The following is a 24,301-nucleotide window of genomic DNA, read 5'->3' as shown; positions in this document are numbered from 1 at the left end:
TACTGTATCCTTCCCCAGATCTGTGCCTGCACACGATCCTGTCTTGGAGCTCTACGGACAATTCCTTCGACCTCCTGGTTTTGTTTTTGCTCTGACATGCACTATCAACTGTGGGACCTTATATAGACAGGTGTGTGCCTTTCCAAATCATGTCCAATCAATTGAATTTACCACAGGTGGACTCCAGTCAAGTTGTAAAAACATCTCAAGAATGATCAATGGAAACAGGATGCACCTGAGCTCAATTTCGAGTCTCATAGCAAGGGGTCTGAATAGTTATGTAAATAAGGTATTTCTGTTTTTGTTTATTTATACATTAGAATAAATGTATAAAAAACTGTTTTTGCTTTGTCACTATGAGGTATTGTGTGTAGATTGATGAGGGGAAAAAATATTCAATCCCATTTTAGAATAAGGCTGTAATGTAACAAAATGTGGAAAAAGGGAAGGGGTCTGAATACTTTCCGAATGCACTGTCAATGTATGGTTGAGGGTAGGTTACTGTAGCTACTGTAAAACAACCTTCCAAACTTCTTCCACTAGAGGCACCATCATATTTCTCTCCAAATGATAGCCTAAAACTTTTCTAATTCCTTATGAGTAAATATTATATATATTACGGTAGTCTAGTAGAAGAGTGTATAAAAGTGTAGTAGTCTTATTTGTGTTGAAATATGCGATCCAACTGCTCCACACTCCAAAGTAATAAGGTTGATATAGTAGTCTGTCGAAGTAATCAGACCAGACAGATATTTTCATATTTTTTTACTTTGACTATATTTCACCGCTTCAATTAAGTGAAACGTTTTAAACGTCTTACATTACCACAACAGTACTTTCAAAAAGCTGAAGCAAGTCACACAATTTTTCTTCATGGAAAATTACAATTTAATTGGAACCCTATTGTCAGATACGGTATGTCTGACAATACCCCTCATTTACTGTGATTAAGATAGGTTACCCCGTAAAATAAAATAAAATGTTCATTAGCCTATTTAGGCCTACATCATATGGATGAATAACACGTAAATTTGTTGTATAGCTGATTGGAATTACTAGAAGATAATATTATTCAGCTATTTTGGGGATGATGATGGTGGTGAGCGGTGCGCCTCGGGGCATTCTGTAGCCGTGTTCTTGGTTGTGATGTGTAATAAGATTGGACTGTTATATGAGGGGGTTGGCTGAGAGAGTCAGGAGAGGGGGTGTCTGCACGGTGATTTCCCAACGAAACGTCAACGTTAGAGCGCCACGGCAGCAAGGGAACTACAGCAGTGCTCTTCATGCGGGAAATTATGCCTGGTTTCTTGGGCAGAGAGGGACGCTCAAATCACCAGGGAAACATGAATATTACATATTTAACCTTTTGATTTAGGCCAGTAGACATACATTGCTGTGTTAACCACAATGTTCTAGCAAAAACAATCTCATTGCTGTGCTCGATACCGTCTGTCCCGTCGTCAGTATGGAGAAGACGATCTGCAGTCCGCATCCTGGGACAAATAAAACGAACTCTGGTTCACTGCTTTCGGACAAGGGGAATTCGGGGAGAAAGATCGGACGAGCTGGTTCTCACAGCCCCGGCTCGGCTTCGCTTGGGAACGGGGCCGGTGGAGGAGTGAGTCGGGGAGGTTTATTGGGAAACAGTATGCATTTTCAGCAAGCGTGTAAGCGTCAGTTAGAAGGAGTGTTGAGCAAATACACAAACTTAATTCAAGGATGGCAGAACAGGTAAGCAGCACTTTAAATCATGAGGTTCTTACCCACTGGTCAAATACTGGTTGGATCAACGTTGTTTCCACGTCATTTCAGCCCCATAAATCTATGTGATATTGAATCGACGTGGAAAACTGATTGGATTTGCAAAAAGTAATCAATGTAAGGGCGTTTCGTCATGGTTTCCATCAAACTTTTATCCTAAATCCAATGACATTGTGAGATTTTTTTGGTGGTTAAACGTTGAATTCACATTGGTTGACAACTCACTCAAATGTAAATCAAAACTAGACGTTGAACTGACGTCTGTGGGTAGTGTCATAAAGTGTAATGTTCCTTGGTGCATGCATGCTGTTAGTTTTTCCTCCACCTTGCACTGCAAAGGTCAGTGGAGTGATAACGTGTCACTGTTTCAAGGGCTACAAGGTTGCAGCCATAGACTAGACAATTGAAACATTGTAATTTTGCCAGCTACAGAGCCTGTGCATATTGGATAACAATAAAGTTGCTCATGCATGATTTAGCATTTGTAGGCCTTCCCTGCCCCAGTATCTGTTTGCATAGTCAACATCTCTAACGCATAGATACTGGGACAGGCCTTCTCTACAACCAGTAGCGATTTTTAGCTGGTAAATCTTGGTGGGGTAAACCCAAAGACACGACACAACACTACACAATGCATTAATTGCACTATAACGGTGATAAACAGTGCCCAGAAACTGTTAGGGCCTACATAAAGCTGGCCCAACCACTTACCACCGCTAGACCTGGCTATCTTACAGTATTCTCCCTGTGCACCAAGTCAGAACCGTAGGATAAATAAAGGGGGCATTTAAGCAGACAAGGAAAGCTCTTACAATATTTGATGCTTACATTTCTCTAAAATAGGCTAAATGTTCACCACCAAGTCAGAACGGTAGACGAAATAATGAGGTTGAGGCACATGGGCTACTAACAGCTCACTACATAACATACACTTAGTATTACTTTCTTAGCTACAGTGTACATATCTCCCTAGCATATTACATAATTTATGCTGCTGCATACCAGATATTTTTGGACTCACCTTGCTGTGCTGTGCTCAGGAAGGTGGTGCAACAGTCCTTCGCGGGCAAATCTTTTTCATCTGACTTTTATCAAAGTCTGGCATTCTCTGGATTTATGGTGCTTTCAAGACAACTGGGAACTAGAAGAAAAAAAACAAGGTCGAATCATGATGACGTCAGTGAAAGAGACCCGGGTTCCCTACTTGCAATTTCAATTTGTATGACCGCTCAAAATACATTTTCCCAGTCGGAGCTAGTTTTTTAACGAGTTCCCAGTTTCTTGAACTCTCTAAAGTCAGTTTTCCCAGTTCCGAGTTTCCAGTTGTTTTGAGCGCCTCAGAAGTCATGTTGGATTCACAGCATGGCCAATGTTGAATGTTTATCCTTTTAAGTATGGAAAAGAGACCCTTAAACCCAGTATTGGACCACACACCCACTCCACTGAATAGCAGGCTAGTGATTGCTTTGCAATGTATGCAGTTAGCCACTGATTCCTTCCAAACCACTCATTGTTGAATTTGCGATTTCCAACTTGTGTAATATTCATGGTCGTTTTATCTATAATTTCTCTTGATTCGAAAAGGATTTGCCCGTAGATTGTCGACTTGATTCATGATGACTGCTAGCTAAGATTTTGAAAGTATGATGTTGACTTGATCAGTCCAATCAAAGCTACAGTAGATATAACATGATTTGACAATTTTATCTGTGGCCAATGACCTTGAGCCATCTTGAATGGGCACTTCCAATGTAACTCTATGGCAGCACCCATGGTGCTTGAATTTTCAAGCTCTACCCTTAGATTTTTCAGTGACATAGTGTCCCCATGAGTGACAGAACACTGAGCCAATCACAGGGTAACTAGAGAACATTACCAACCCCTACGCTCTGTATATTCTGCTGCCTGCCACACCACCACAAAGAACTGAGATAGGCTGAAACACCTGCATTTTGGAGCTACCTTACTCAAGAAAGAAAAAAGAGAATGTGTTTGTATGCGGCTTTATTAACTCCATGTTTTTACATTTTATATTTGACATTGTTTGCAGACAAAAGAATGTGTGTACACTACCGGTCAAAAGTTTTCAAATACCTACTCATTCAAGGGTTTCATTATTTTTTATTATTTTCTACATTGTAGAATAATAGTGAAGACATCACAACTATGAAATAACACATGGAATCATGAAGTAACCAAAAAAGTGTTAAACAAATCAAAGTATATTTGAGATGCTTCAAATAGCCACCCTTTGCCATGACAGGTTGGCACACTCTTGGCATTCTCTCAACCAGCTTGATAAGGTAGTCACCTGGAATGCATTTCAATTAAGTGTGCCTTGTTGAAAGTACATTTTAGAATTTCTTTCCTTGAGACAATCAGTTGTTGTGACAAGGTAGCTTTATTTGGTAAAAGACCAAGTCCATATTATGGCAAGAACTGCTCAAATAAGCAAAGAGAAACAACAGTCCATCATTACTTTCAGACATGAAGGTCAGTCAATACGGAACATTTCAAGAACTTTCTCCAAGTGCAGTCGCAAAAACCATCAAGCGCTATGATGAAACTGGCTCTCATGAGGACCACCACAGGAAAGGAAGACCCAGAGTTACCTCTGCTGCAGAGGAGAAGTTCATTAGTTACCAGCCTTAGAAATTGCAGCCCAAATAAATGCTTCAGAGTTCAAGTAACAGACACATCTCAACATCAACTGTTCAGAGGAGACTGAGTGAATCAGGCCTTCGTGGTCAAATTGCTGCAAAGAAACCACCACTAAAGAACACAAATAAGAAGAAGAGGCTTGCTTGGGCCAAGAAACACAAGCAATGGACCAGTGGAAATCTGTCCTTTGGTCTGATGAGTCCAAATTTGAGATTTTTGATTCCTTTGTGAGACGCAGAGTACGGATGATCTCAAATATAAAAAAAAATCTAATATAAAATAGATTTAGCTTTGTTTAACACTTTTTATGGTTACTACAAGCAATACAACTGGCCTTCTTTACAATTAGTTGAGTATCTGGAGCATCAGCATTTGTGGGTTCGATTTACAGGCTCAAATGTCCAGAAACAAGGAACTTTCTTCTGAAACTCGTCAGTCTATTCTTGTTCTGAGAAATGAAGGCTATTCCATGCGAGAAATTGCCAAGAAACTGAAGATCTTGTACTACTCCAGTCACAGCACAAACTGTCTCCAACCAGAATAGAAAGAGGATTGGGAGTCCCCGGTGCACAACTGAGCAAGAGGACAAGTACATTAGAGTGTCTAGTTTGACAAACAGATGCCTCACAAATCCTCAGCTGGCAGCTTCATTAAATAGTACCAGTCTCAACATCAACAGTGAAGAGGTGACTCCAGGATGCTGGCCTTTTAGGCAGAGTTTCCAAGAATAAGCCATGTGTCAAAAAAAGCCAAAAAGATGAGCAAAAGAACACACACTGGACAGAGGAACTCTGCCTAGAAGGCCAGCATCCCGGAGTGGCCTCTTCACTGTTGACGTTGAGACTGGTGTTTTGCGGGTACTGTTTAATGAAGCTGCCAGTTGACAACTTGCTGTTTCTGGACGAAGAAGTCGTCATGACGGAGAAAAGGTTTATGGTCATAGTGCCTAATTGGCCACTTGAATACACTTCTAGACAAAAAGAGAACCAAAGGGGATTCTGTTTCATACATCAAATTCACAGTAAAAAATGGCCATTATGATGACAAACAAACTAGTATTTTCTTCTGTGGGACTTTACACTCCCAACAGTTGTAAACAGGGAATCCTGGTATGATTCATGGTGAGATATCACTGTGCAGTGTGGCCCACTATCTATAGGGCTGCAGAGATGAGCTGAGGGACAGCAGTGTGCTAGAACACACATACGCTGTACTGTATGGTCGGAGAGAGTGGGAAGCTGGTAGAGGAGAACAGAGCAGCAGGTGATTTGACATAGTGGCTGTTTTCAAATGGCATCTTATTCATTTGGGGACACAGCCCCAAACACCCAGCTAGGATGGCTGCTCTTCCAGGCCTTCTGTCCCCAGTCCACCTCCAAATGCACCAGCCTGGCTGAGCTGCCCCTACACAGTGATGCGTGTGTCCCAGTCCTGGGCTCATACACTGGAACAGTGTAGTGTGTGAGGACTGCCAGGTATTTGGGCTGGCACATGTGGTGTGTTTTAGAACGAGGTGAGTGGTTACTGATTCATAGTGGTTATCGATTCAAAACCAAAGGTGTTTGAAGGGTATGTGCCCTTTCTCACCACAACCTGAGTGAGATGCATATATGCAAAAATTCTCTACCTCTTTCAAAAGGTTAGCTTGTACTACACATCAAGCAGTGTAAAACTCCATGAGGAGTTGGGTTTCAAGATGATTCTTCCACAAGAACAAAATACTTCTTTATTTCTAAATGACCTTTTAGGTGTATTAGAAGCAAATTGGTTATTTGGAGTTCATGGTAACTGTCTCATATTCAAGTTAAAAAGAGCGCTGGACGCTGGGTGTCTTGGCTTTCAAGTTTCACATTTGTTTTTGGTTCATTGATCTGTGTTGTTGCCATGTCTGAGGGCCCATGTAAATGTGTAAATGGAAATAAGACCGGTAAGCTAGTGAGCTGAAGATGATCTGAAATCCCATTCCAAAACTCAACTGATCCGTGTCATTTTGTGTTCTTCTGTCAAGGGAGAATAATGCTGGCCTATTGAACCTACCTGAATCCTGGCAGTGGTGTGCTCAACTGCCTGCTACTTGTAAATAATGAGAGCAACCAAGTTGAAGGCTTTTTCCTGCTGTACTGTTGTGTTGCGGTGTGTGCCACTTCAACTATTTTCTGCTAGTATAGCCCTCTTATTCTTGACATTATTTGATGTGTCATAATGGACCAAGTAAAGCATACTGTAACGGTACATGTGACACTGGCTATAGGCTTCAAAAGCCAGCAATGTATTTTCCCTTCACCACAGATCTCATGGCCTCAAATTGCAGTTTTTAAAGATGGTCGGACCTAGTTTGTGTGACGTTTTTGGACCCCCCCCCCCCCCATTTTTTTGGGGGTGAAGCCATAAAATAGAACGTCCAAAGTATGCCGTTGCAGGAAAATGTCCTTTTTTGACATGTTTTCCACCAGCAAACCTACCATGCCTCAGTTTTTTTTAAATGGCACAGAATACACAAGAGGCAGTCTGTCATTGGGCGACTGTGTTGCTGTAATACTAGGTCTGTCAATTACATCCTTGTTTCTATTTGTGAAAGAGCATAAACATTGTCGGGCTATGTACTTGGCTATGCTGTGTGCTTGTGAGCTTCACTGAGAGTGGGTCTGTGCCATGTTTGCGCTGTGTGTTGGGTGATCATGTTAATGTCGATTGCTATTTTATTTTTGTTTTTTCAAGTGTAGGTGTATTGTACTGAATACTTAGTTTTCATGTGTTTGTCTCACACGTATGCACATATTGGAGTGAAACTAGCAGCCCGTGGGAACTCTGTCAGGGTTTCAACTTACTGTTGTGAGTTAGAATAGTAGGATACGTGAGGTGCAATTTTGAAATTTGGTTATGCAGTAGCAGTTTCTCTCTTATGTCAGTCAATTAGCCCATGTCAGCTAACATTTTTTTAAATTGCTAAGTTAGTTTAGCGGCCAGCGAAACCTTTTTTTATCATGGTCGAATTACCGACCGGTGGGCCCTCATTAATTTTGTTAGTCAAACTGCAAACATTTCTCTCCACCCTCAACAAGCATTTTGCTACACTCTCATTAACGTCTGCTAACCATGTGTATGTGACAAATAAATTTTTATTTGATTTATGGCAAAATGTGTGTTTGCAGCACACTTGCTATAAAACGGCAACATTTTCTCTACATGCCATGGCAAAAAGTGTTGAATTGCACGAAATGTACAATTATTATAACTACCGTACAAACGTTTGGGGTCACTTAGAAATGTCTTTATTTTTGAAATAAAAGCTATAAAAATGTACTATTCATTCTTTAAACAGTTTTCAGCTGTGCTAATATAATTGCAAAAGGGTTTAATGATCAATTAGACTTTTAAAATGATCAACTTGGATTAGCTAACACACACGCAGGAGTGATGGTTGCTGATAATGGGCCTCTACACCTATGTAGGTGTTCCATTAAAAATCAGCCATTTCCAGCTACAAAAACGGCTGGAAACGGCTGTTTTATATATATAACAAACAAAAATTTTGTATCTCTGGGGGGGGGATATATATGGATGTGCGTACGCAGACCTGTGTTCAACTGCGGTCCCTCATAAGTTCAGTTTTTTTTTTTGTGGCCCCCACCCCCAACAAAGTTGCCCATCCCTTAACTAGGTCCTCCAATTGTGCAACACACCATCACCTTGAGAGAGAGGCTGCATGTGCTTTAGGATTAATGGGTTACCCCTCCATTACGGCTCCCCAGTCTCTTAGGCCCCAATGATCAGATGAAAGCTTTCTGAGAAACTGGACTGTTACACAGACACAGAGAGCAACACTGAATGACCTCCCACATCACATGGGCCTCATTACTTGCAACTTCAATTGAAAAGATGGATGATTGTGGCATGCGGGGTGCCATCCAATAAAGTTGCAGTTATCAAATGCATACTGTGGGCTGGAAGCTAAGCTGTCGAGTCTGTTGTAGAACTTGGACTTAAGTGTCTGCTTTGTAATGTGTGGTAAGCCAACCTTTTTTCAGGGTTTCTGTTTTACCACAACTCAAAAAGTTTTCTTTTTTGAAGTAGAACTAGTCCTCAGTGTAGCGAAACTCGAGGCTGGTTTCCAATGGGATGGCACAGACCTGAGGAGGAGAAATCATTTAAAAACAACCCGGATGAACAATTTTTTTGTTGTTGCATATGACGCTGCACTTTCTCATTTCACACTGCTTCACATTTTTTATTTGAAATATGTGGGGGAAAAGGTCGCAAGAACATTTCAGATACTTATTCTGTCACATTTAACTACATTGGTAGAAAGGTTACCTGGCTGTAGTCACTATAATATTACTGTACTTTGTAAAACCAATGTCCTGGTCACATTCAGGTCTTCATGATGTATTGCATGTGTTGCAGAGAGGAGGATATCTTTTACTCTAAAATTGGTGTGATCTCACAGGACACACTTCATAATAAGATTTCTGTTCTTCTGGACACTTGTACACCTTTCAGTAGCTATGCTATGGCCGGGCTGGTTAGGATCTGAGAGTAATATGGACGATTTGGGTTATATAAGGAGGTTCTATTTAAGTCTCCCGTGTGTGTGTGTGTGATGATCATATCTCTGCAAATGTACCAATTGGAACGGTGTGCTGTGCAGGATGCAGAGTTCCATTGATCAAAGCTGGGTCTGGGTGCTGTTTTTTTTTCTTCTCAGCTGGAGTCCAACTGATGAACTCGACTGACTGACAACTTTAACCATACAGAATTGAATTTGTTTTCCTTGTGGTTTCCACTGTGTGGTGTGTGTTTTACACCAAGTTGTTACAGTAGGCCTATTGTGAATCCTAATAATTTGAATTGTGTCCGGGAGTGTTTATGGTGCTGGGTTTGGTATGGTCGTTTCATGCACTGTTTATTTAGGACAATTGCATGACTGAGGTCACCTGGATTTCACTCAACCATTTACCTGTCCGGGCAGTTTTATTTCATGCCCGAGTTGCGGGACATTTACAAGTGAACCTAAGTTGTTATTATTTTGAGACTGTGTTGCGACATGTATTATTTGTGTGGTCGTTTATTTTCGGAATACAACCGACGCAATTTTTTAAATTTTTTAAAGTTATTCCTTTCAATGTTTAAGCGTTTATGCAAAGCAAATTTTTACAACGCTGACTTTTACATAAGTCCTTTTGCATTGGTGTAGACTTGACTGACACATGAGACCAACTCACGAACAAAAGGAGAAATCAAACTTTTTTTTCTCTGCTAGGCACGACATACTTGGTACCCCCTAACCAACCATAACCTCAATTCCTGTCAAAACAATTACAATTTGATTACCTGTTCAGCAGTCTTATGGCTTGGGGGTTGAAGCTGTTCAGGAGCCTTTTGGTCCCAAACTTGGCGCTCTGGTAATGCTTGCCGTGTGGTGACAGAGCGAACAGTCTATCACTTGGGTGGCTGGAGTCTTTTGACAATTTTTAGATCCTTCCTCTGACACCTGATATATAGAGGTCCTGGATGGCAGGGAGCTCGGCCCCAGTGATGTACTGGGCAGTACGCACTACCATCTGTGGCGCTTTGCGGTCGGATGCCAAGCAGTTGCCATACCAAACAGTGATGCAGCCAGTCAAGATGCTCTCAGTGGTGCAGCTGTAAAACTTTTTGCGGATCTGAGGGCCCATGTAAAAATCTTTTCAGCCTCCTGAGGGTGAAGAGGTGTTGTCGTGTCCTCTTCACTATTGTCTTGGTGTGTTTGGACCATGATAGTTTCTTAGTGATGTGGACACCTGTGGAACTTTAACCTCTTGACCCGCTCCACTACAGCCATGTTGAGTTGTGGGTGAACAAGGAGTACAGGAGGGGACATATGCCGTGTTGAAAACAACTGGGAACTTTGGACAAAAAAACTAGCTCCGACTGGGGAAAAAAAATCTATTTGAACAGTCATCCAACTCAGAATTCCAACTCAGCTCCTCTTTTGTAGAGCTCCGACTTTCCAACATTAGGATCACTGACGTCATGATTTGACTTCCGACTTGTTTTGAACGCGGCATAAGCACACACACCTGAGGGGTCCCCGTGTTGAGGGTCAGAGTGGCGAATGTGTTGTTGCCCACCCTCACCAGTTTTTATTTGATTTAACCTGGTAAGTTGACTGAGAACACATTCTCGTTCACAGCAAAGACCTGGGGAATAGTTACAGGCGAGAGAAGTGGGGGACGAATGAGTCAATTGGAAGCTGTGGATGATTAGGTGACCATGATGGTATGAGGGTCAAATTGGGACTTTAGCCAGGACTCCGAGATAAGTGCCATGGGATCTTTAGTGACCTCAAGTCGGGACACTGTTTAATGTCCCATCTGAAAGATGGCACCCTACACGCACTGGAGAATTGGTCGTTTTTTTAGACCAGAGCAAGAAGTGCCTTCTACTGGCCCGCCAGCACCATTTCCAGCAGCATCTGGTCTCCCATTCAGGGACTGAACAGGTCTACTGCTGGTGGCCTGTCAGGAAGTCCAGCATTCAGTTGCAGAGGGAGACGTTTGATCCCTGTGTCTTTAGTTTAGTGCTGAGCTTTAGTCCATGAACAGCGTTCTTACATATGTGTTCCTTTTGTCCAGTTGGAAAGGGCAGTGTGGAGTGCAGTAGAGATTGCATCATCTGTGGCTCTATTGGGGAGGTATGCGAATTGGAGTGGGTCCAGGGTGTCTGGGATGATGATGTTGATGTGAGCCATGGCCAGTCTTTCAAAGTATTTGTGAGTGCTACAGGGGCAATAGTCATTTAGACAGGTTACTTTGGCGTTCTTGGGCACAGGGACTATGATGGTCTGCTTGAAACGTATGTATTACAGACTGGGTTGGTGAGAGGTTAAAAATGTCAGTGAAGACACTTGCCGGCTGGTCTGTGCATGCTCTGAGTACGTGTCCTGGTAATCCATCTGGCCCTGCTGTCTTGTGAATGTTAACCTGTTTTAAAGGTCTTACTCACATTGGCTACGGCGAGCGTGATCACACAGTGGTCCGGAACAGCTGGTGCTCTCATGCATGGCTCAGTGTTGCTTTCCTCGACGTGAGTATAGGAGGTATTTAGCTCATCTGGTCGGCTCACGTCACTGGACAGCTCGCAGCTGGGTTTCCTTTTGTAATCCGTAATACTTTGCAAGCCCTGCCACATCTGACGAGCGTCAGAGCCGGTGTAGTAGAGAGAACACTCGGTCCAATTAGTGTGCTTTGTCTAGATTTTTTATTTATTTAACATGACTTGAGCTTGCAGTTAGTGCTTTACACAGTATCTCCTATGGTATTATGTTTAGTGATATAAAGATGGTGGTAAAATGGCATTATTTATCTATTTTATCCAAATGTATGAAGAATGAGGGCACACAACTCAATATTAGGGAGGTGTTAATGTTTTGTACACTCAGTGTTTATTTTTTGTTGTTGCATTGTGTGGCGATTTCCATCCATCCACGTTGCAGAGAATCAGCACAGCAGGTTAGGTTTAATAGAAAATATTGACACAAGCGTTAATAGAAAGAGGGACAAAGTACTGCTTTTTTGACTGATTCGCCTCATGATTTGTTTGACAGGACTTTGTTTATCCTCCCTAGGGCCAGAACTTTTTCAATTTAAAAAAAATTCTTTTAACCATTTGACCCGATTAGAAAGAATCTGGGCCTTGCTCATATAAAACCGTATTTTTTTTTATGGCTGACGTATCACTTTATCTTACCATACCACTAGGGTTCAGAGTTTCACCTGGTGAAGTTAGCCTACCAGATCAGGAAAAGCTCTGGGCCCCAGCAAAACTACTTCCCCTCTCTGGGACCTGTGGTGCCACCTCAAAAATCATCACGCAATGTTACAAATTTAAAAAACATATTATATTTGTATGATCTTCTATTAAAAACATTTCAGCTGTATAAAAAAAACATTGCTCTGCTATTACCATTTTATACAGCAGTAGTGTTCAGCTCAACGAGACAATTCTGATTACACTGCCATGCTCAAAGGGCGGCAATTGTTGGGACAGTGCCGTGCGCGACCTCCCAAGGTAGCGCTCGAGACATGACGTTTTTTTCCAAGTTTTACACAACTGTATTGTCTCTCGAGAATCGATACCTCTCGAAAATATCCCTTTGCCATCCGTCAATGTGAAAACGGTCTATGATGATGCTCTCGGCTGTGGCAGTGTGGAGGATTGGGTTGTATTGACCTGTAAGTAAGTGCTCACTCGGCTTGTTCCAAAGCCTGGTCAATAGAGCTGCTCCTCTAATGGCGCACGGAACGAGGCGATTGATCGGCAGCAAGATAATTTCCGGTTAACAACACTTCCGGGTTTAGATGGCCGTACAATGAAAGCCAACCAAACAGGGTGACCCGCTATCTATGTCATGAATGCTTTGTTGTGACAAGTCCGTCCAATAGGCTATGTCCCATAGCCAGGACTTGTGTGTGTGTGTCCTTTACTTGCTCTGTGTGTGTCATATTGCAGGCTCTCAGGCTCTGACTGTGTATTTCAATTAAGCCTAAGCTAGGAGGCATTTATTCATCAAAGGTTCCAAACCTGTCTGATTCCGTTAAATTTCCACTCCGCGAGCTGTGTGCTCCAGCTGCTCCACTCATGGTACCAATACACTCTAATGACTACTTGGGTAGTTTGAGATTTAGTTGGTGGGAAGGTGTTGATGTCACTTCTTAATACGCTCAGTAATGTGGCTGACGCTTCTATAATGAAGAGCTCCTGTATATCTGGCAAGCTTTTTGCGTGAAAGGTGAGAGGAATTTAGTGGGGGATTTCACCCATTTTGTATGTGTGCTCCTCTCGATCATCACTATATTACTTAGCGGTTGCAATTACTGCTAAAGCAATAGAATTAGCATTAAACAATGATGAGAACATACAAATTAATGCTAATATAAATGTTTCTCTCCCCTCCCTCCCTTTCTCTCACCCTCTCCTACAGGTACTTTGTGCTGGACCCAGAGCTGGGACAGCTGCAGTACTTTGTACATGAACAGGGCAAGAGCCAGAAGCCCAGGGGCTCCCTGCCTCTGATTGGTGCGTCGGTTGTCCAGAGTGATGAGGCACCACATATGTTTATCGTCAACTCATTCAATGGCGAGCTTTACAAGCTCAGAGGTACGCTAACCCTTATTAGTCAGAGATTGGGTATTCAGGGAGATTGCGTGGGAAGATTGCATTGCATAGTGGGCGTTTTGCGATTGCGCAATATAGCGATACCACACTATAGCTTAAATTGTGCACCGGGAAAAAAACATTCCCAACAACCCAGTCTGTGGTGTTGTAACTTAGCTTCATGAATATTTCACGAGTCACATTACTAACTTTCATTTTGCCAACTCCTTTTCCCACACTTGACAGGAGTTCTCTTGAGCTTGCATGAGTGGGCTACATGGGCATTCTATATAAGCTGCCTTGTCGCATTGCTGAAAGTTTGAACAGGGTAACTGTACTGGTCGATACATCCTGTCAAAAGGGACACTCCCCTCTGAGCTACGGTTGAGGCCTAGGTCCATTGGGTTTAAACTGGCCACTATGCTACAGGCTCGCTCTGTCAGAAGTAGGGGTGGGATGATACCAGTACTGCAATATTTTTTTCCATGGCAAAAAAAATGAAAAGACAAAGCAGACCAAACTCATTGACATTTGAATTAAGCCAAATGGCAGGGAACAATACCCACCACCCTGTAGTGTAGCAACCTTTCATGAGTCTTTGACTCAGAATTAGTAGGTGCACCTTAAATCTCACCCGGGTTGTCATGGAAACCCAGGCTTCTACTGGGAAGGGAGAAGTTCAAGGTTCAACCAGGAACACATTTACTGTTTGGTGATTCTGCAACAACAGACCTCTAGTAGTAGCGCCTTACGGGTGATGTTTGTACAGCCCAGCTGTGAATGTGTCCTTTCCTTTTCATGTGGATGTCCTTGAATCCCCCTTCACAAACTGTCAAACGTCAAGTCACTGGAGAAGGTGCATATTTCTGTAAGCCAATAATCTCCCTTCAGGTGTCCTTGGTCGAACATTTGATCTCAACTCTTAGTAAACATTTTGAGTTTAATTTAAGAATGTCGTATTCAAGCCATGTGGAACTATGTGAGATCTGATACAGACGCTAAAGCACAGGCTTCGTCTTCATCTGATATCCAACCAAGGCAGCATAGGGTAATTAGTTTTAGTCGAATAAGCGGGAGCATTATGTTTTGAGCTTTGCCCGGAGCCATGCTCATTGCTCCAGAGTGTATGAAATTAAAAGGTGAAACCAGCATGAATTATATCCTGTTTGAATGATCAAATGGCAAATTTTAAAGCTGTTGATCAGATGATGCCAGGAATAAGACACAAGGGCTGTTTAGAAGGGTCAAGTTATTTTCACAGCTTTTCAAGGGGGCTAATTGAGATGCCTGACTGCATATTTATTTTTATTTTTTATTTCACCTTTATTTAACCAGGTAGGCTAGTTGAGAACAAGTTCTCATTTGCAACTGCGACCTGGCCAAGATAAAGCATAGCAGTGTGAGCATACAACAAAGAGTTACACATGGAGTAAACAATTAACAAGTCAATAACACAGTAGAAAACAAAGGGGGGGTCTATATACAATGTGTGCAAAAGGCATGAGGAGGTAGGCAAATAATTACAATTTTGCAGATTAACACTGAAGTGATAAAAGATCAGATGGTCATGTACAGGTAGAGATATTGGTGTGCAGAAGAGCAGAAAAGTAAATAAATAAAAACAGTATGGGGATGAGGTAGGTGAAAAGGGTGGGCTATTTACCAATAGACTATGTACAGCTGCAGCGATCGGTTAGCTGCTCAGATAGCTAATGTTTGAAGTTGGTGAGGGAGATAAAAGTCTCCAACTTCAGCGATTTTTGCAATTCGTTCCAGTCAGAGGCAGCAGAGTACTGGAACGAAAGGCATTATTATTATTATTATTATTATTCATCAGTAAGGCACGATGGCCTGTGGTATATGGCCAATATATAAGAATCAATAATCAGGATAACTTGTTCTGAAACATTACATGGATAAACATGCAAAACATTTGTGCTGTTAACCGTTTACCCAACTGCATATCAAAACACTGTCAACCTCACAATACTCAACAACTTCAGAAGTCGTGCTTCTACACCTGCATTGCTTGCTGTTTGGGGTTTTAGGCTGGGTTTCTGTACAGCACTTTGAGATATCAGCTGATGTACGAAGGGCTATATAAATAAATTTGATTTGAATTTGATTCAATATACTACGGCTGAGAGCTGTTCTTACGCACGACGCATCGCGGAGTGCCTGGATACAGCCCTTAGCCATGGTATGTTGGCCATATACCACAAACCCCCGAGGTGCCTTATTGCTATTATAAACTGTCTACAAATGTAATTAGTGCAGTAGAAATGCATGTTTTGTCATACCCGTGGTATACGGTCTGATATACCACGGCTATCAGCCAATCAGTATTCAGATCTCGAACCATCCAGTTTATGAAATATTTAATATTGCCTAGAACAAATTCAATCTCATCCAGAATAAGGATCCATATTACTTCTACATACTAGGGATGGCAAAAATAAAGGAAACACCAACATAAAGTGTCTCAGGGCTCAGACACACCAATAGCATTTGCTGGCAGAGAGTACTTGGCACTCTGTTCTGAGATGCTAGCTTTAATTTGCGAACTGAGTGCACACCGATTATTTTATTTTTTTTACACGTAGAATCAAGTGACAATTTTAAGTCACACGACTATAGCGGGTGGTAGCAAAAACACAGCTCGCTGAACGATGTGTTTGACTTTTAATAGGGCGTCGGGCCACCACGAGCCAGAATAGATTCATTGCGCCTTGGCATAGAGTCCACAAGTGTCTGGAACTGTTTTGTTGAAAGTGGTGAAAAATGTTGTCAGGCGCCACGCTAGAATCTCCCACAAGTGTTCAATTGAGTTTGAGTTTATTTTTTATTTTTACAGGGACAGTGCACATTAATCAACATTTCAGTAAAAGTGCCGGTTTTAGCCAACCGGCTAATTTTCAACCGCAGTCCCTGGGCAGGTTATTAAAAACAATTACAATATAGACAATAGCAACATAGAACAAGCAAGACATAGCATACAGACAGAGCAGCATAAAACAAAAAGCAGCAAGACAAAATTCATAAAAGCAACAGTGTTTCCACACCTCACAAGCTACAGACAACAGACAACATGGAGTGGCAACACACAGCTAGGGACCATGTTCACAAATCTGATTGACCTTTAGCCATGTCTTCAAGCATTTTGTGAAAGTGTGATATGTGGTGCAGTTATGTGTGTCTGATGGCAGTGTATTCCAGACATGGGAAGCTCTCACAGAGAATGCAGATTTACTAAAGGTGCTTTTCCTTAGGGGAACTATACAGTCACCTCTCATGGCAGACCTTGTGGATCTGCTGCCATATGTCTGGGTTTTCTGTTTAACAAAAATATTGAGTGGAGGGGGAGCCAGGCCATTGAGGATCTTGAATACAAGACATGCGTCGGTGTATTGCACAAGATTTTCCCAGCTCAAGAGCTCATGCTTTCTAAGGATGTGACAATGATGATGGCTATTGGGCTTCCTATCAAGCACTTTGAGAGCCTGTTTGTAGACAGACTGGGTTGAGATCTGGTGACAAAGGCTGCGTTTACACAGACAGCCCAATTCTGATATTTTTTCCGCTAATTGGTCTTTTGACCAATCACATCAGATCTTTTTCAGAGTGGATCTGATTGGTCAAAAGACAAATTAGTGATGTACATATATTTTTTACGCTTGCACTGTGTAGGATAAGCCCTGGGTTTATGTTCTTCCCAGCAACTGCAATAATCCCTACTCTCCCATGGCAGTCATGTTTAATAACCATCAGTTATGAAGTACATATTCAGAGTGCTGCCTTGTCATTATCTCCATTCACCTTAATCAGATCCCCCACCAGCTCCCTCAAAAGTATGAGACTATTATTTTAGCCAACAACATCCACTCGATCACTGTAATTAGCATCGGTGTAATTACATGGTCATGGTTAAATGCTTGAATGGCAATGGATAGACATTAGTGCCCTCTCTTTAGAGTCTATATTGAAGCGTACGTTGACCCCCCCCCTTATTGAAATGCAGAGATGGTGTTATTTAAATGGCGTGACCGTCGTTCCTCCATTGCAAATGGGTCGGACTGTGTTGTGCTGCTTGTTCTCGTTTGCCAAAACAAGCGTGGCTCGTTCATCAGCTGAATGGGAACTGCCACCCCTCCAACTCCAAACCAGGGACCTTTTTTTGAACAGAACATTGGCAGTCTTTTGGGGTTACCTTTTTTTAGACCGAGCACAAGAACGACCTGGTCCTCGCTAAGTAAGGATTAGTGTGCAAGTAGCTCATGTTAGCGACTTTAGCGTCCTTTTTACCATTCAAAACAGGTGCATATTTGCATATAAACAATAACCGCTCAGCACTGCCAGACCCACCTCTGTTCATTACAGCTAGCTAATTATGTACAATTCCGGCAACGCTTGTATGAATCAAGACCTCATAATTGCTGCTCTAAATGTCGCAGATTCTAAACTGAGACGTTTTTGAAAGGGGGAAAAAAATATGCTGCTGATGTAGACGGAACCCATGGGAGGAAGGGTCTGAACAGACAGCTGGGTACAGGTGTTTCATTATGAATGGCCTACATGTACGCAGCGTTCTCTTGAGAGAGCAGAGGAGGAGCTGTTCACTGTTCTAAGTGTCCTATTTGACATTTGTTAGTGTGGGTGTGTCTCCTCCTGCCTCCTCACTCAAGCGACAATTTCAGGTGCTTGAAAAATAGTGTAGGCCTTAAGTGAGTGACAGAAACTCACGTCACGGTGCTCAAATGAGGCCATTACCCTTAGAAGAAATGACTCTTTCTCGAGACTAAACTCTCATGAATAGATTCAGCATTCCGCACTCCACCGTTCATGATCGTGCCCATTTGTTTCAGTTAATCACTTAAGGACTCCATGAGTCCAGACAAGGCTGCTATATTCGGTTCCGTTGCTAATGAAATGTTCTTATTTTCTCCTTGGAGCGTTACCATGGAGACTGGAGACTTTGGTACACACAATTTGATAGTATCTCACTGAATAATAGGTTGAGATGCTGAATTGCTCTTGAAGTAAAGTTTTCCCAGTCAGTCACAATGATATCCCCAATTGGTCTAGCTAGTCTAGTCGAAAGAGGTTGTACCATTTTTGTAGACGTCAGGCTGGACAAAGCAGGGTCTGCCAATTAATCGGTTAATGAAATGAAACGGGCTTATTGACGTGTCTGGCCTCGGAGGGCAGTTTACTGTCTTGTAAAACAAAAGGGGTCCAGTGAGTCACTTTTTCCATGGTTGGTGTTTGGATAGCAGGCTGCCTCTGTGCCTGTGAAATGTCTGCCATTTTAGCTAATCGCACAGACACTGTCCCCCCCCCCATCATTGAGAGTTTAGGTTAAAGATCAAGCTTTCCATCAATCTGAAAATGTGTCTTTGAATATGTTTTAGTGAGTTGTAGAATATGGACACAGATACTATTGTAAAGTTCAGTGGTTTAAAAGCCCCTACACAGGGAGTTTGGGACCAACGTAAACAAACCTGATGCACTACAGTACTGATGTACTACAATTATCAGACCCTGACCCTGTAACAGATTACATTGGCTGATAATGTGTCAGACACAAATTGGATGTCAATCTGTAAAGTGATATGCAACACATTTTGTAACTACTACCTACATATCGAACTGACCATTAACTCGTATGATGACGGTTTCCTATTTCTCCCATTGTGACGATGATGGTTATCGGAAATGAACAATTAATTAGCTCCTTTTGTGTCTCCGTAGCATCCGACGCCAAAGAGCAGCAGTTCTGGATGAACCAACTCCAAGCGTGTGCCAGACGCCATTCCGACAGCAGTGCCAAGGTGTGTACAACGCGCTTGCGCACACACACACACACACACACACACTGCAGTCACTACTAAGCTCTAGCTCCTGGAATATGTCCCTCAGGAAGAGCGGTGCCGTGACAGGGAAGCCTTGACTTTCACTTGCAATTTATTTTATTTTTAAATTTAACCTTTTATTGAAACTTTATTTAACTAAGCAAGTCCGTTAAGAACAAATTCCTAGTTACAATGTCGGCCTACGCCGGCCAAGCCCGGACGGCGCTGGGCAAATTGTGCGCCACCCTATGGGACTCTCAATCACGGTCGGTTGTGATACAGCCTGGATATTAGAGATGAATATACCACTGAGTTTACAAATCTCATCGCAGGTATTTCCCACTTCTGTAAGCACAGCTCTGATTGATTGAATTACTTGGGTTCAGGCACCTTGGAGGAAATTTAAATTGCTGTAAATATGGCTTTTGACAGATGGCTTGAATGGACAACTATGTTATTAGTGTAGGGGTCGATAGCGGGAGAAGTGAAGTAGTTTGAGAGAAAGTAGCTTTGTGGTTGTGAGATTTTGTTGCAAACCCTTGTTGTTGGGTGCACTGTTGGCACACTGAAACAGCGAATGCTCTTTCCTATAGTGGTTGGATTTTGGAATTCCTTTGCGTTCATGCAGTCTCAATGCACACAGCAGGCACAGTAGATAACGTTCATAGCCTTCGGAAAGTATTCATACCCCTTGACTTATTACACATGTATTTTTTTTACAGCCTTAATTGAAAATATATATATTGTTTTCTCTCACCCATCTACACACAATACCCCATAATGACAAAGTGAAAACATGTTTTTAGAAATGTTACCAAATTTATTCAAAATGAAATACAGAAATATCTAATTTATCTCACACCCCTGAGTCAATACATGTTAGAATCACCTTTCTGGGTGAGACTCTAAGAGATTTTCATACCTGGATTGTATATTTGCACATTATTCTTCAGAAAAGGATTTAAGCTCTGTCAAGTTGGTTGTTGGTAATTTTCAAGTCATTTTCAAGTCTTTCCATAGATTTTCAAGACAATTTTAAGTCAAAACATTAACTAGGCCACTCAGGAACATTCAATGTCGTCTTGGTAAGCTACTCCAGTGTATATCTGGCCTTGTGTTTTAGGTTATTGTCCTGCTGAAAAGCGAACTTGTCTCCCAGTGTCTGTTGGAAAGCCGACTGAACCAGGTTTTCTAGGATTTTGGCTGTGCTAAGCTCTATTCTGTTTTTTTTATCCTAAAAAAACTCCCTAGTCCTTGCCGACGACAAACATACCCATAGCATGATGCAGCCACCACCATGCTTGACAATATGAACATTGATACTCGGTGCCGTATTGGATTTGCCCCAAACATAACACTTTGTATTCAGGTCATTTTTTGCAGTTTTACTTTCGTGCCTCATTTCAATCAGAATACATGTTTTGGAATATTTTTTAGTCTGTACTGGCTTCCTCCTTTTCACTCTGTCATTTAGGTTAGTATTGTGGAGTAATTACAACGTTGTTGATCCATCCTATCACAACCATTAAACTCTAACTGTTTTAAATTCACCATTGGTTTCCTTCCGTCTTCCCGGCATCTGAGTTTTACATTTGAGTCATTTAGCAGACGCTCTTATCCAGAGTGACATTTAGGGTTAAGTGCCTTGCTCAAGGGCAAGAAAGATTTTTTTCTCTCACCTAGTCTGATTGGGGATTCGAACCAGCAACCTTTAGTTACTGGCCCAACGCTCTTAACCGCTAGGCTACCTGCCGCTCAGGAGTTCGGAAGGACGCCTGTATCATTGCAGTGACTGGGTGTATTGATACACCATCCTGGGTGTAATTATTAACTTCCCATGCTCAAAGGGATATTCAATGTCTGCTTTTCTTTTGTTTTTACCCATCTACCTACAAGTGCCCTTCTTTGCTGGGGATTGGAAAACCTCCCTGGTCTTTGTGGTTAAATCTGTATGAAAATCACTGCCCGACTGAGGGACCTTGCAATTATCTGTATGTGTAGGGTACAGAGATGACGTAGTCATTCAAAAATCATGTTTAACACTTCTTGCACACAGTGAGTCCATGCACCTTATTTAGACTTGCCATACAAAGGGGTTGAATAATTGTTCACTAAAGCTATTTCAGCTTTTCATTTTTAATTAATTTGTAAATATTTCTAAAAACATAATTCTGCTTTTGATATTATGGGGAATTGTGTTTTGGCCAGTTCTCAAAATCTCAATGTAATCCATTTTAAATTAAGGCTGTAACGCAACCAAATTTGGAAAAAGTCAAGGGGTGTGAATACTTTATGGAGGCACTGTATACCAGGTGAGTAATTCTGGTGTAGACATGAATGCTCACCATCACCTTGCAGAATTATCCTCTCTTGTAGATCCCATCTTATCTTGGCACAGCTCGTACACCTGCTCCTCCCTCCTCTACCCCTCTAACGCTCCTGCTATCTCCTCCCATAGGGCTCTGCGGCTGCTACAGTAGGACTTATGGGAGTCAGCTATTCCCTTTAAATAGAGTATCATCCCTGATACTCTGTCTGTTTGAGAGTGAGAGGTAACCTGGGTACGTGCCACCTGGCAATAACTTTGTGGAACCCTTCCAAACCTATGAACTCTTTAATAAAAATAAAAAAAGTTTGTGTGGAAAAGTCTGTGAAAGTCTGATTCAAGTCAAGGTCATGTTGAATCCGGACTGCCACCTGAGAGTTAAAAAAAAGAAGCATATTGTGTTTTTTTGTAGGAAAAAGTTTTTTTCCTTTTGTAGGAAAATTTGTTTTGGCAAATGGCCTATTCTTCAGCATACTATATTTTGCTCTTTCTCTTCCTTTCATTCACTCGTGCTCTCTCCTTCGTTTTCTCTCTCCATCTCCCCATGTCTACAGACTGATTGTGTGAGTGCACCGCAGCAGTCTACAAACAATGCTCTCCCTGTCTGCATCTCCTCGCGCTCTCCTATCACGCATCACCATTTCCTCCACCCCTGCCTCGTGGCACAATAACTCTCGTAAATATGGTTCCTGTTTCCTGTCAAAAAAGACAATCGTACACGTTTCCTTATGTAAATGAGTTTGTGTTAATCCATTGCCGACGTAGACTTGATTTGGAGAGTGAATAGAATTTGGGTCAGTACGGCTGGTTATGGACTCCTGCTCTCTTGGTATAATAGATAAGAGGGTAGCAGACCATGCATCTCTGGCGTTCCCGTACAGCCCTATTGTTGGTCTCTGCTGGCTATGCACTGCCTGTCCGGGGTACATTTTAAAGCCAGTCTCCATGTGACAGTGGAGTATCAGCCTCATTATGGAGTTACCCCATCCTCTGGATCTCTGCTGTGGGCCTTGGCAGCCTGGTTTGGAAGTCGCTGGGTTGTGAAGGGAACGGTGAAGATTTAGAACCTACTGTATAGCAGTGTGCCGACCAGTTCCTTTTTAACAGTGGAAGGAAGAAACGTCATCTGTTTTGCACCTGGGGTCATGTTCATCAGGGCACATAAGTTTTGTAATGGGAAAACAAAAATGAGCTTTTCTTATTAGACAAGTTGAGGTTGTATCTTTCCATTTCCCCAGCTACTGAACACGACCCTGTACTGAGTTCTATGTTTTTTTTGTGTGTGTTTGGCCTTAGGTCTGGAAGTTTAAGGGATCGGATGAGCACCTGAGTGTGGAGAGAACGACGGGAGGCAGCCAGGAGGGGCTGGTGAGTCAAGATGCACCCGTCCACACCTGAGCTACTGACCTTGTACCAACAATGTACAAACACCTGCCTTCTAAATTTTCAGATCTCTATATACTGTAGACATAAATACACTTATAGGGTTGTCCATGTCTTCACCTCTCGTTGTGTCCCGGTTCTCACTTTCTGCCCTCCTCCATATATTTGAAAGTGTAGAAAAAGCCTTTATGTTCTTGGATACCAGCTTGAAAACTTTCATTGCAAACTCTCACACACAGCGTATAGCTATTCACTTTTTCAAAAAAGTGCTACACAGTTGAATAGACAGAAGTCCAATTATACTCCTTAACTTGGATCAGTAAGGGGAAGGCTCCCCAAAAGAGGAGTTTTTTTTTTTCTCTCCCAAAAGTGGGTGAGCTTTTTTGGGTTCCTGTACCGTGACAGACAAACGTATCTAATCGTGTCTAAGCCTCCCATTCTGCCTCCGAGATCAGTATCACATCTCTTCCAAAGTCTAAGATGTATTCCTGGCTTAGCATAAACAATCTACAATAGCCTGAGCGCCGAAATACACTTGGGGAATGAGGGCAATTTCTGTTCTATAGTTTTAATTATTGCCAGTGCTGGGTGTACAACTGATAAGTAAACTGCACTTTTCTCAGTTTAGATGCTTATTTACGCTTTCGGTGGAGATTTAAACTTTTGTATTCAAAAAGCTGTCTTGCATTTTTTACAGTTTCGTGCAATGTGTCGGTCACCAGTTACAAATGGCAATCCTTTCTCTGGTGTGTTGACAATGACTTTCTTTGTACAGTAGAAAAGTAGAAAGGCATCTCATCGCCTGAGGCTACATTTTGTACCACACTGTAGTGGAAGAGCGGATTCTACTGTGTTCTAAAATAACTCTCACTGATGTTTGAAATTCCTCTCATCCCGGCTCTTTTGTGGGAAGTAATTCCCTACAGAACCTTCAGAATATAATTTATACATCACTTTCGGGTTCCTCTTAACCGGCCCAGCTCAGCCCCACTGTAGATACATTTCAGTAGATTATTTCAGCCTTTTTTTGATACCGTCTCCTGATTTATGTGGTGCCCACCACCCCACGTTCTGTTATGGCGGGCCAAGTCAGCCTAAGCAATATGGGCACACCTGTGAGGGGCAGACGTGCCTGTTGGGAGGAGGGGAATGGGAGCTTGTTGAAGTACTGCTGAGGCTGTGTAAG

General features: G+C 42.1%; 1 protein-coding gene across 3 annotated transcripts in view; it reads left to right on the top strand.

The window, feature by feature from the left end:
- The first annotated feature begins 1,138 nt into the window (after window positions 1-1,138).
- The window catches only part of LOC109903740 (oxysterol-binding protein-related protein 10), an 87,483-nt gene continuing 64,320 nt past the window's right edge, over window positions 1,139-24,301 (top strand). The window contains exons 1-4 of one of the 3 annotated variants that reach the window (XM_031788532.1): window positions 1,139-1,731; window positions 13,385-13,560; window positions 19,306-19,385; window positions 23,029-23,100. In XM_031788532.1, coding sequence (XP_031644392.1) covers window positions 1,466-1,731; window positions 13,385-13,560; window positions 19,306-19,385; window positions 23,029-23,100 — 594 coding nt within the window. In that variant the 5' untranslated portion in view covers window positions 1,139-1,465. The remainder of the gene's footprint in view (window positions 1,732-13,384; window positions 13,561-19,305; window positions 19,386-23,028; window positions 23,101-24,301) is intronic. The other 2 variants (XM_020500637.2, XM_031788533.1) reach the window with 2 other exon arrangements.

The sequence above is a fragment of the Oncorhynchus kisutch genome, linkage group LG14 (genome assembly GCF_002021735.2).
Source record: "Oncorhynchus kisutch isolate 150728-3 linkage group LG14, Okis_V2, whole genome shotgun sequence".
NCBI classification, from domain to species: domain Eukaryota; kingdom Metazoa; phylum Chordata; class Actinopteri; order Salmoniformes; family Salmonidae; genus Oncorhynchus; species Oncorhynchus kisutch.
This window is presented reverse-complemented; position numbering and strand designations above follow the sequence as displayed.